Source organism: Chanodichthys erythropterus, chromosome 13 (assembly GCF_024489055.1).
Source record: "Chanodichthys erythropterus isolate Z2021 chromosome 13, ASM2448905v1, whole genome shotgun sequence".
Lineage (NCBI taxonomy): Eukaryota > Metazoa > Chordata > Actinopteri > Cypriniformes > Xenocyprididae > Chanodichthys > Chanodichthys erythropterus.
Window position 1 is genome coordinate 19972711 of NC_090233.1, and position 13791 is coordinate 19986501.

The 13791-nt window shown below is 38.0% G+C and overlaps 1 protein-coding gene across 1 annotated transcript; it reads right to left on the bottom strand.

Moving 5' to 3' along the window:
- Positions 1-4864: 4864 nt before the first annotated feature.
- On the bottom strand, positions 4865-6407 carry rtn4r (reticulon 4 receptor). The gene has a single exon (XM_067407814.1). It carries the CDS (start codon positions 6405-6407, stop codon positions 5037-5039), a length of 1371 nt encoding a protein of 456 aa, XP_067263915.1. The 3' UTR covers positions 4865-5036.
- Between the last annotated feature and the right edge of the window lie 7384 nt (positions 6408-13791).

Genomic DNA, 13791 nt, shown 5'->3' on the forward strand with positions numbered 1-13791 from the left:
AGTGGACTAATCCTTTAATACATTTCTGGACATGGACAGTATACCGTACATACATTTTCAATGGAGGGACAGAAAGCTCTCGGACTAAATCTAAAATATCTTAAACTGTGTTCCGAAGATGAACGGAGGGCTTACGGGTTTGGAACGACATGAGGGTGAGACATAATTTTCATTTTTTGGGTGAACTAACCCTTTAAATACAAATTGGAATAAATTTTCTCCATTTACTTTGGATATGAATGTAATTTTGCTTAGATATAAATTATTTTTTTCTAACCTGGAGAATGTACATTTCAATTAAACCATCAGAAATTTTTAACTTGGAAGCGAAACTGCCATTTACCATAACAGAACTTCAGTTCTGGTCTGGAGGCTTCCAGAGCTCAGCGATTGTACACACTGTAAAGACAGTAACGATGGTGTCGATTTTACCATATCAAGCCGACCGCGAGTTTGATGATGAAATATTGGAAGAACTAGTTATTCAGCACGAACCTCCATCCCAAGAACGACTTGAGCAGGACGTTTCTCGGTGATACACTACTCAGTATGACGTTCATCATGAGATGTTGCAACTGTATTTCCTACATCAGCATTAACAAGTTCATCAACAAACCGATGTGTTTTCTAATTTATTGCGGTGCACATGCGTGAACTGTATCATTAACTGTATAAATAACAGTGCATACATTAGCCGAGTACTAACGTGAATGACAAATCTTGCTCCATCCTTCATCATTACTCAGAGTAATAAGAACAACAGACAATCTGCATTAATTTTAGGTAATAGTGAGCCATGGATGTTTAGTAGAAGTATTTCAGTAAGACAGTAAGTTAGCCAGTTAGCCGGAGATCTACAGTATACAATATAAAACACAAAACTACGTATTTTGAACACCCAGTAGAAAATGTATACATCAGTAATTAATCGTATACAGGTTGTGATTCTGAGGAGCAAGTTGGTCCATATAAAGTCAGTATTGTCCCATCTTTAATGGATAAGCATTTTGTAAATCCCATTAAGAGCTCATGGAGATTTGAGAAGCAATCGTGAAAATGGTATTCTGCTGTTGTATCCCTGTGGTAATTTTAACCACTGACTCTTCACATCCTCATCATTTGGAAATGTGTACAAAGAAAATTTGCTTTTGCAGAGCAGAAAACAGCATCTTCTTGACATGTATACAACATGAACGTGAACATTGTTTGCTGGGAGTCAATGAAGACCATAGGCGGGCATTATAGGCAAATGTGTAACTTGGTGACGTGTGGGCGTAACAGAAGTGGGATTCAAATTCCTAATGACTCGTTTAGGCTGTTCAGAGTCAATTCTTTCATTTGAGAGACAATAACTTTATTTATCGTGCACTTTCAGCTTCACAACTTTGCAGAGCGTTTACATTCACAAACAGCTACATTACACATTGCATGAAAGGTATTATTCGAAAAAGCATAATAGGGGCGCTTTAATATTCTTCAATCAACGTGATTTCAAAGTGGATTTGTTTAAATACATTTTGAGCCTTATTCTGAACACGTTTTTTGAGTACTGTTGACCTTTTAAACACCGTGTTTGTCAAATCTACATTGCAAGGGTGCAACAGCAATACAAGAACAGTCCCATTATAACCAACAAAGCTTGCTCGTCATTGCACCATTGCACGCTTACTTTATGTTGTAGATTGCATCATTGATTCATTGAATCTGAGTATTTTAGATTTGTCCTGTAACAAGCGGTGTACACGGGGCGTAAGTGAGCTGACAGGAGTGTGTTTAGTATAACATACGAATGCTGGCTAAACCTCTCCCTACTGAAGTGTGCCTCGCTCTCTCATGCCAGACTCCTGCAGCGCACGAGTAGTTGAAGGCAGTGGACGAGGACTTGAGCACCCGCCAGATTTGACATAGCAATGGGTCATCATCCGCAAACAATCCCAGCACGCTCGGCCATCTGTTTATGGGAGAGGACAGAACATGAATTCCTACAGTGTGATAGTCTACGACCCATACTTGAGCACTTTTCAGTGTGTACAACTGATTAGAGGTTGTTCATTCTTCACATGATTTTTTTCAGTCCAAATTGGGTATAAATGGTGCAAAGATTCTCTTTTAAATAAATATGTAAGTGTTAGGATCCCTGTTGGAGGTACTTTACTAGATGACAACAAATACAAAAAATTATGTCAACATGCCCCTCCTAGCGAGTATCCTAGCAAACATCTCTATCCTAGCAAAAGTATCCTAGTCGGTTATGTCTTAAGTGAACGTATATTAGTCGAGAAAGACAGCGCATGTGGAACAGTATATGTACTGGATCGTGCATGTCTTAAAGGGAAAACAACTATTCCTGCTGCCTGTATTTAATGTTAAATCAAACAACAAATAACAAAGAAATCACGCACTGCTCTTGACTGAATAGTTTTTGTAACTTCAATTAATCATAAAGATTAATCTTTATTTATTTTATACAGTAAAGATAATATGCAGTGATATTTTATATTTGATTACTATTTGATTACTGTTAGATACCTGAAAAAGCACTGTTCCTGGATCTGTTTTTTCACTCTTCTTTATTTTTTATTTTTTATGTAGGCTATTATAGAAGTATCGGATCGGGACTCGGTATTGGCAGATACTCAGAATCAAATGACTCGGACTCGGACTCGAGGGCAAAAAAACGTGATTGGGACATCCCTAAAACAATTTTTTTTTTTTTTTTTTTCAACATGAGTATTGTATTGTATAAAGTCTGAACCGCTAGGTAAGGTCTTCCTAGAATATATTTTAGTTATGTTAAGAAAATGGAGTTATGTTGTTGAAATTGTTTTTGTTTCTTTGGCGCCCTCCGGCTGCAGTATGAATTGGAAACTCCATTCATGGAATAGCCTCTTCTTCTTTTAGATGAATTTGTGGACTAAAACTGCACAGGGCGCCCTCTGACTTCAAGGATGAATTGAAAACACCAGCGCTCATAGTAATGACAGTGAATATTAAATAAAAATAACTCCTCTGTATAGAAAATTGACATAAACATATGAGAATCCAATATTTCTCCAAATGTGCATGCTTTTAAACTAAAAGCCTATATTCAGACTCTTTGCATCACAGAAATACATTATATTTTAAAGTATAATATAAAACCATTACTTTATATTGTAATAATATTTTTCTGTATGTTTCATATATCATGATGAGCTTGAGACATCACAGAAGGTTTTTTTCACAGCCTACCTGACTGAACTCATTAATATGCAAGTCATTTCAGCTCATTACTATCCAATTCTTTTGTCTTCTCAGGTGAGAATGGCCCATTTTCAGTGGTGATTCATGCCTCCTCGCATACTGTGTTTCTTGGCAAAAAGTGTCTTACAAAAACTAAATCAATATATTGTTTTATATGAAGGAGTAGGCAGCATAATTTTTACATAATTTTGAAGCAAAAACTCTAGGGTATTGGAGGTTGTAAACTAAAGTATTGTAAACACAGATTTACTATTCTTTTTTTGGCCTTATTTCAGTGACTTAGGTTTTTTGTTTTTTCAATAACCACGCATAAATGTTATTCCTTCAAAATCACAAAACATGTACATACATGTTCCTCACATATTATTGTAGCCTAGTTTGTGCCGAATACAGTGTAATGACACTTTTTCCATGAATATGTTTATGAACAACTGAAAAAAGCACAAATGTCAGGGCATGTCAAAACTTCTCCAGGCCCCAAATCAGCCTCAGACTCCAGAGGGTTAAAACCTTTTGGATTCAATAAAATATCTAGTTGTACTACATACCTACCTTACATACTTTGGATGTCATATCTTTTTATTATTATTAAGGCCTTAAAAAAAAAGACCCGCCACGTCATTGACCCATATACACTAGTGTTGATTGCATTTCATCACGCCATACACAAATGCTTCTTAAATGTCATGATATTATTGAAAGTCCTTAATAGTGAATGCCAAGTCGAAGAAATGTGTACTATGAGGAATATTCTCAAATTCATTCGGTGTCACATCCATTAATTTGTTTATGAAAGATGCCTGGTTGTTTTGGCACGCTTCATGTTGTGAATTTCTGAGCTCCACACATAGATGAATCATTAGTAATTACGTTAAAGTTCCTTAATGAGCAGCAATATGTGCCTTTGAGGTTTCAATCCTAATGGGATATACACGAAATAGACATTCAGTTCTCTTGGGTTTCATTTAGTATTTGTATTGAGCTAAACTGAAAACCTTCCTATCACTAATGGAATATTATCTTTTAATATTCAATATACCTTTATTTTATGCAGTGCTGTTCTTCAGTCACATGAGAAGCCGTCTGTAAAAAATGAGATATTTTATTTGTCATATATTTATGCTTGTACACCAGCAAAATAAAATGCATATCTATGATTCCATCGCAAGTTCAGTGAACAAATAGACAGCATTCCTTCCCATGATGCCACCTGCAGTGTGTCATGACGCAAACAGAACATAGCACGTAGTTGGGGAGAGTTAAACATTTGTCTTTACTGAAATACTTATAAACATAAAAAATAGCATCAAACAAATGTATCACTTTTGAAAGAAACAATATTGGGAACAAAAAAAAAAAAAAAATGTCAATCTCCTTAATTCCCGCAACATTCCTGGGTATTTTCGGCGCTCTGTTTTAGTCATGGTTTAAGGTTTTTTTTTTCTTTTTTCTTTTTTTTTTTTTTTTAAAGTGGTTCATCTACAATAGTCTCTTTCTGATCAGCTTATTTGGAGGTGATGTGGGAACAGGGAGCTCTTCGCGGTGTTGCTTAAACACAGCACATTAAAAGTACATAGAACAAACATTTGGGCACCGAGTTTTATATACATTAGATCTCGTGTATTCTGTAAAGGCATCCATTTCTTTTAATGCATCGTTAGCATTGCAACTTAATTCTCAACCATGCGGGGCAACGTCATAACCCCCTTTTCATCGTCTTTTGCCTGTCCTTGTAGGCTACTGCAGGTATTTTGTGTCATTGTCAAGAGCAAACTGATGGATGACAGTATGAACTAGCACAAAGCCAGAGACAACCAGAACAAGGGGAGAAAGAGAACAGCCAATACTTGAACGGAGGACCCATGACCCTTTAGACAATACTGGTCTGATTTGGGCTTTTTGGAGCACTTTTTTTTCTTTCTAGATGGCGCTGTAGAAGGTTCCAGATTGTCAAGCAGCTCTGGGTTGATTTTGTCCAAGGTCTGGTCGAGGTTGTTGGACATGGTTCCCAAAGGACCATCATTGAGACTCTGCTTATTACGAGTGTCGTTTTTCGTTTGGTCGACCTCCCGAAACTTGGTCTTGGAGATGTTCTCCTTCTCTTTCAGGGGATTGTTGGTGATCTGCCGGCTGTTGTAGGATGAAGGATCCGGGAGGGACTTACTGGAGATAATGGAGGATTTGTCGTTATCCGAAAGACAGCATCTGGGAATGCTTTCGACAAGAGGATCATCAAGGGAGAGGAACTTTCCAGAGCGTGCCTTGGTGTTGAAGGTACTGGTTTGAACCTGCGACGGAGAATCCACACACCCCTCCAAATCGTCGCTTTTCAGTCGTTTCAGGTCCTTCCCAGTCAGAGAAGTGGGAAGGTGGCATTCCAACTGGGAGCTGGACCCTTTGAAGTGTTTGAACCAGTCCCACAACGGCCTGGCTCGACAGTCACAAATCCATTGGTTCCCATTGAGCCTTAGGTACTGAAGGGACACCAGAGGGTTCATGGCCTCCCCTGTCAACATGGTGAGGTTGTTGTAAAAGAGAAACAAGGTGGTCAGCTTGCCCAGATCATTGAAAGCCCGCTGCTGCACGTGTATGATGCGGTTCTGGTGCAGGAGCAAGCGGTCAAGGTTGATGAGACCACGCAGCATGTGATCGGTCACCACCTTGATCTTGTTGTTATGTAAGAATAGGTAGGTGAGGTTCGCCAGGTCCAGGAAAGTGTCTTCGTGCAGGGCCAGAAGGTTATTATCCTGCAGGTACAGATACTGAAGCGAGAAGAGTCCTCGGAAAACTCCCACCGGGAGCTCGGACAGCCCGCATCTGTGCAGGTGAAGGGTGTGCAGCTTGGTCAGACCGCGAAACGCGGTGGGACTTATGATGCGAAGGTTGCTGTTGTCGCCGATGTCTAATTCTTCCAGTTTCTCCAGCCCGTAAAAGGCCCCCGCCTCAATATGGCTGATATTATTTGAGTACATCCACAAGACCGTGAGGTTATGCACAGAACTAAAGCTGGTTGATCGGACGACTGTCAGTTTGTTGCTCTGGAGGAATATTCGCTGGCTACGGATGGGGATCTCAGTGGGAATGGAGAACAGACCCTGCTGTTGACAGGCCAGCGTTGGCCTCGGCTCACTGTAGCACAGGCACTTCGTAGGGCAGCCGTTCATCACTGGCACCAGGTTAAGCCATAACACCAGGCAGAGGAGGCGACCGCCTGTTGAGAAGAGACAGAAAGGCAAAGGGTCAGTTTGAGGTCAAGACCGCAGTACTTCATTTTGGCAGGTGGCATAATTTCATGTTTGCTGTTGAATCTGTTGATCTGCTGAACAATTTTACACAAGCCTGAAATAAAAATGTTAAACTGATCATGCAACATATACACTACCGTTTCAAAATCTTGGAGTCACTAAAACATTTATTCAGCAAGTATGCATTAAATCAATCAAAAGTGAGAGTAAAGACATTTATAATGTTACAAAATATTTCTATTTAAAATAAATGATGTTTTTGAACGCTCTATTCAACAAAGAATCCAGGGAAAAAGTGCACGTTTCCACAAAAAATATTAAGCAGTAAAATCTGTTTTCAACAGTGATAAAAATGTTTCTAGAGCAAATCAAGCATATTAGAATGATTTCTGAAGGATCATGTGACACTGAAGACTGGAGTAATGATGCTGAAAATTCTTTGCATCACAGGAATAAATTACATTTTAAAATATATTCAAACAGAAAACAGTTATTTTAAGACAATATTGCTGTTTTTATTGAATTTTGGATAAAATAAATACAGCATTGGTGAGCAGAAGAGACTTCTTTTTAACATTTTAAGTTGCTTTGGAATGATACTTATTATGCAAAGAAAATGTATTTACAAATAAATCTAAATTTTAAATTAAAATAAATGTCATAATGGTACATTTCTAATTTACATCTAACATTTAATATTGGTAGAAAAACAGTAATGTAATACAAAGCAAATCTATCACATACTTTGTAATGGAAAGAAAGTGTACATTTCTCCAAGAAATGACTTCACCTTTAAAAAGTTTAAAGATTAAATATAATATTGAAGCCATTTCAGAAGAGCTGACTGAAAGCAGCATGCATTTAATTCAGACACAGCAAGCAGATGTGCTCTTCTATACATTATACAGCTCTAAAATGGCTGCCTGCCTGAGTGCAGGACCTGTCTACCGGCTACCGGCAAAAATTTGTGCCGCGGGATCCATTCCCATCCATCAGCCAATGCAAGCGAGAAAAGCCAGCCAAATGAGAGAACCGATAAATGAAACATAGGAGGGAGCCTTGAACAAAATTAACTCCATCTTTGCTATTAGCACTAGCTAATCACATTCTAACATGGTGTAAGGGTTGACATTTAGTCTGTCCAGAGGAAGATAAGTCTGCTGTGGGTGTTTGATACGTGGTTGGGTGCGATGGGGCCAGGGGAAGGACTTAGGATGTTGGATCTGTGTCTCATGGGAGTGTAGCGAGTGTGAACATGCTTGAAGTGATTCTGGAGTGTTACAGATGAGATGGCCTTTCTCATCTCTGATCTGAAGCCCAGTGGTCTGTGTGTGTGGATGTGGCACAGAGGCATCTGAGGGTGGGTTTATCTATGGGAGGCACACAGATAAGGAATGTTGTTTTTATTCAGCCATTCTTGAAGTCACTCATTATTTAGGAGAGCAGCTGAAAAAATGCATCCATCTATGAGATCTGTGTCATATATCAGTGCAAGATTGATGGAGGGAGACATTAATCTCTGGGCAATTAATGCCGATGCACAACACCTGATACATGTACTCCACAAGCCTCTATCTATCTAGAAGATGGATATCTATCTATCTATCTATCTATCTATCTATCTATCTATCTATCTATCTATCTATCTATCTATCTATCTATCTATCTATCTATCTATCTATCTATCTATCTATCTATCTATCTATCTATCTATCTATCTATCTATCTATCTAATCATCGCATCTGTTTATTTATAAAGCACAATTAAAAACAATCACACTTGACCACAATGCTGTACAGTGTTCTAAAAAGGTTCTAAAGAGATACGTTTTTAACTTTGATTTAAGAATATGAAATGCTGGTGTCATTATAATATGGATTGGTAAACTGTTCCACAGTTTAGGTGCAGCTATGGCAAAAGCTCGATCACCCCTGGATTTTAACTTTGACTTTGGAACAGATAACAAACTCTGGTTTCCAGACCTAAGAGCTCTCACAGGATGGTGTTTACACAAGAGAGAAAGGTAAGAGGGGCGAGGCCATTTAAACATTTAAAAACAAGCAAAAGCACTTTAAAATTAACTCTAAAGCAAACTGGGAGCCAATGCAAAGACATCCAAACAGGAGTAATATGTTCACGTTTGTGAACACCAGTTAAATGTCTTGCAGCAGCGTTTTGGACCATTTGTAATCTAGATTGGAATTGTTTATTCCCAGATACAGGGAGTTACAATAGTCAATTCTAGAAGAAATAAAAGCATGAATTGCAGTTTCAAAGCGCTGAAAAGAAAAGAAAGTATTCACTTTAGCCAGGGCTCTTAGTTGGTAAAAACTTGGTTTGACAACTAAATTTATTTGCCAATCAAATTTAAGTGCACTATCAAATAAGTTTTTTTTTTGTTTTGTTTTTTTTTCTTTTCTTTTTACACATGATTTAACTGAAGAAGATAAAACACCAGAATATAAATGAGAAATGTTTGAGATTTCAGATGAGCCAAACATGATGATCTCTGTTTTACTCTCATTTAGATTTTAAAAATATAACAACATCCAGGCTTTTACATCGGAAAGACAGGCACAGAGGGAGTTTAAGCCGTTTTTGTGCTTCAAATAAAGCTGAGTATCATCTACATAGCAATGATACAAGCCATGCTTTTCAAAAATAGAGCCTAAAGGAAGCATATATACAGAAAACAATAAAGTGGTGAAAATAGAGCCTTGGGGGACCCCAAAAGTCAAGGGGACCACACCTGAATGCCATCCTCCTACAGTAGTCAACATTTGAAGTGGATCAAAAAAGCTCCTATTTTTAAGGTATGAACAAAACCAACTTATGTAGTTCCGCTGATGCCCACAACTTGATCTAGCCAAGAAAGCAGGACCTCATGGTCAACTGTATCAAATGCAGCACTTAAATCTAAAAGTACCAGTACAACAGATTCAGTGGCCATTAAAACATCATTTAAAACTGTTACAAGTGCCATCTCTGTAGAGTAAAGTTTTCTAAAACCTGATTGGAAAACATCAAAAACCTTATTGTCGTTCAAAAAGCTCTGCAGCTGGTGAAGATCCACTTTCTCCGAAATTTTTGATAAAAAAATAAATATTAGAGATGGGCTGAAAATTAGATAAGATTGCTAGATCCAGATTAGGCCTTTTTTAAAACCATCTGGTACAATTCCTGATTCCACAAGCCTCTATCTATCTAGAAGATGGATATCTATCTATCTATCTATCTATCTATCTGGATAGATAGATAGATAGATAGATAGATAGATAGATAGATAGATAGATAGATAGATAGATAGATAGATAGATAGATAGATAGATAGATAGATAGATAGATAGATAGATAGATTGACGCACAGAAAGAACAACAGAATGATAGATATAATAACGTCTCGGGTTACTTGTGTAACCCTGGTTCCCTGAATAAGGAACGAGACGCTACGTCATGTGACGTTACAGGAACCCATAACGTCACATGACATAGCGTCGACAGTTCCCATGAAAGGGAACTTAATTGCTCTTTTTTCATGAATATCATTGTATTATAACATCTATCACAATTCCCTCAATATCTTGTGACCGTTCACCAACTCATTCTTCAACCATGTTTACATAATCACACCCATGTGAGCTATTTTCATATGCGGAAGGCAGAGGAGCCTGTAGATCCTCTTGCCCGGCTTCCTGAATTCTTCTCCGTCCCTCAATCTTGCAGCTTGTTAAATGGAGCTTGCTTGAGGCTTGACAGCATCCCTGTGTTACACTTTCCCTCAAATATCCTCCCTCTCCCTCTCCGGCTCCTGTCATCTTCCACCAGTGAGCTGTCAGCCTTCCTCTCTGTCTTTCTGCTTCACAGCGCTTCTCTTTCACCCTCACTGCCGATAAAAATATTCCATTGCCGCGCTTTGAAACGTTAGGCTTCATGAATCTACCAGACCTTCTGTTTTATCTTCTAGTCATTAGTGGACTATCCCCACCCACACAATGCACGTCGGAGACCCATTTTCAAAGCGCTTTTTTTTTCATCCGGAGCCGACCGTGCTAACCTTGCGCTTCCTCTGTGTCTTTCATCTGTTTAGTGCTGAGTAAAGCTACTCAAAATGTCATACGCCATCCTCCAATTATTTCGGTGCATTGTCTCATCCCCTGGACAGTCACATACCCGTGTCCTTTATTGCTGGGCGCCCTTCACTGTAAAGGCCATTTGGCAGACATGGACTACATACTAGCACTCAATGTTTTTCTACCTCGTCTCCATCAGTATGCCGGTCATGTCTCTCCTTTCTCTAATCCCAGTAAGGAGCCCCACTTTGCCTTTTTATATTTCTGTTTTTCTCCTTTTCAGTCAAGGGAAAGCTTGCCATCGAAACAACAGCTACACAAGCCTGTTTCATAAAAGGTAATTGCATTGCAGCCCACAATCTATATAAGTGTTTACCGACCTATTAGTTTTACATTACCTCTGGTATTTTTCTAAACTCAAGAGAATCCCTCATAATAGCAGCAGCACTCCAGCCGACCGGTTACTCATTCTGCAGAGAAGCCAAGCTGCATTCTCAGATGACGAGCTTATTAGCAGCGCGCCGTTCGACGTGCTGAGGACCACCCTCTTGCAAAACTGACAAGCCGAACGGTGTTTTCAGCTTTGCATAAAATGCACTGATTGCTGCTTGTCTCTCCACTTGTGTGAAAAGCTCTCATCCTGATATAAAAGACGCCACGGGAGAGCGAATAAACCATTGATAAACAGGGAGGCGAAATCAAGGATACTTCTCCGCTGTCTAATTGAATTATTTGTATGGAAAACAAAAGGAGACAGAATACTGAACATGGACTTGAGATAATTGTGCATAGAGAGAGAGAGAGAGAGAGAGGCAACAGGGACGAGTGACAGTCTCTGACTTGGCACATTTGCATACTGTATGTTTCCAGCATATGGAAAGCATGTAATGTCATGTACAACATTCTATCTCAACCATACAAGTGGGTATGAAAAGTAATGGCGGCTCTTGTCTTAAGACCAACAGGGGTGTTTGGAAATGGTATGGATTCGAACAAACTCCCAATTGTAAACATTGGAACACACTGGATTTCTGGTTGTAAACATTGGAATACACTGGATTTCTGGTTGTACCTAAGTCCACTGAAAGAGGGAGAGCGTTTTCACAATTTGCTCCGAAACTCTGGAATATCCTTCCTGATAATGTTCGGGGCTCAGACTCGCTCACCCAGTTTAAATCTAGATTAAAGACGCATCTCTTTAGCCAAGCATTCACATAATGCATTTCATGTCAGATCAATTGCACATGACTGTCTTTGCTTAATGTTATGAACGGCAGCTACGCTAATTATTCTCCATTTGCTTTTCCGTCCCGAGGTGACTAGAGAGGACATCAGCTTCAATTTGGATCCAGCCTCTTAAGAAGACCTCAGATGACCAACACCTATGAAGAGACGGCGCCAACTCCTGCGAGGACTTCAGAAGACGCATCTAGATGAACGTGCACATTGCCCAATTTCTATATCCTAATTATTGTCAATATGTAATTCAATATGTAATTTCCAGGAGCTCATTGCTTCTACCTTCAGTGAAACTGCTAACAGTGATTGTAAATTAAGTGCCTAAATTATTATATTATTTGCTAACTGCATTCTTTAAATTGTAATGTTGACATGCATTATCTGTAAAGCTGCTTTGAAATGATATGTATCGTGAAAAGCGCTATACAAATAAATGTGAATTGAATTGAATAGTTCATCCTGCATTATTTGCAATACAGACATGAATGACGCCTGAATGAATGAATGATCAAAATTTTCACCTTGTGGACAATGAAAATTGATGGAAACATCCCACAGACCCATATCTAGGGACAAATAATTTTCTTAACTAGTACTTTTTGTATTGGTTTCCATTAAAACCATCCTTAAAACAAGATAAGTTTACTTCTTAAGTAATTACTGTAGTGTAAGATAATTAAACAATAAACAATATATATATATATATATATATATATATATATATATATATATATATATATATATTATTTATTTATTTATTTATTTATTTTTTTTTCTCTCTTCTTTGTTTTGATTTAGGCTTAAGCCTCACTAAATTTTGTATGGAGTAAAGGGAAAAAATATTTTTAGAGTTCCCCAAGAAACTTTGCGCTTGCTCGGAAAATGTTTGCGTTCCCTCAAAAAACACAAAGGTTTTGTGAGAGAACACATTTTCTCGGGGAATGCAAAACTTTTTTGCGAAATATAAATATATCTCTCTTTTTTTTTTTTTTCATCACCATGTGCTCCACATTTGTTAGATTTATGCATCTAAAAAAAACACTACTGCAGTAAGAAAAGTAACATTTTAAGACATACTGTATTCTCTGAAAACAAGTCTTTTATGCAATTTGCGTCTTTATGGATGTTTAGATATTTTTAATGGAAAACAAGTATTTAAATTATTAAGATTTTGCAATGCAAAATACTATTATAGTGGGATATTTTGACTCGGGCAAGCATCCACCCACAACACCCTAGCAACGCCCTGACAACCACCCTGAACATCTTAGCAACCACATAAAAATCTCCTGGCAACCACCTACCCTGGCATTGCTGACGAGTTTTGCACAGGTGAATACACTGATATTCTGTTCAGAATTTATTTGAATATTATGTGAGAATTCATTCAAATTTGCATTTTGGTATTTTGCTCTGAAATAAAAAAGGACAAAAAAAAAATGAATGAAATCATAATCTAGTGGCTTCATACTTCAGGTGATTTTTGAGGGCATCTGAGTCACCCGTCATATCATTACCCGTCAGCGCCATTTTCTGCATTACATGAATATAGAGGATTACTCATTTCCGTAGTTGACATTAATTACACTCATTACCACTGAATAAACAAATGAGTGACAGTGCCAACATCTTAATCATGCAGCAGAATATAAAAATAAATTCACCACATTTCAAGCCTCTTTAGCACCCACTGGTTCCACTCCGTTGTGAGCTTTCTGAAGGCCAATTAACCACAGAATTAAAGTACCAATTAAAATCGAGTGCCAAGTTTAGATGTAGAGAGAAAGAGTAAAAAATTGTGATCGAGACTTCATCTATTTTTGTTAACTGTTGATGTATGGTATTAGACACCACACTGAAGTTCAATTACTAATTTCAGATACTGGAGTGAACACATGGATTTTATACCTTTAAAATAGCAACACATATAATCCATTTGCAGAATTATTGCTGCTTTTATTTCTGACATTAAAAAGATTAAATAATGACTTTT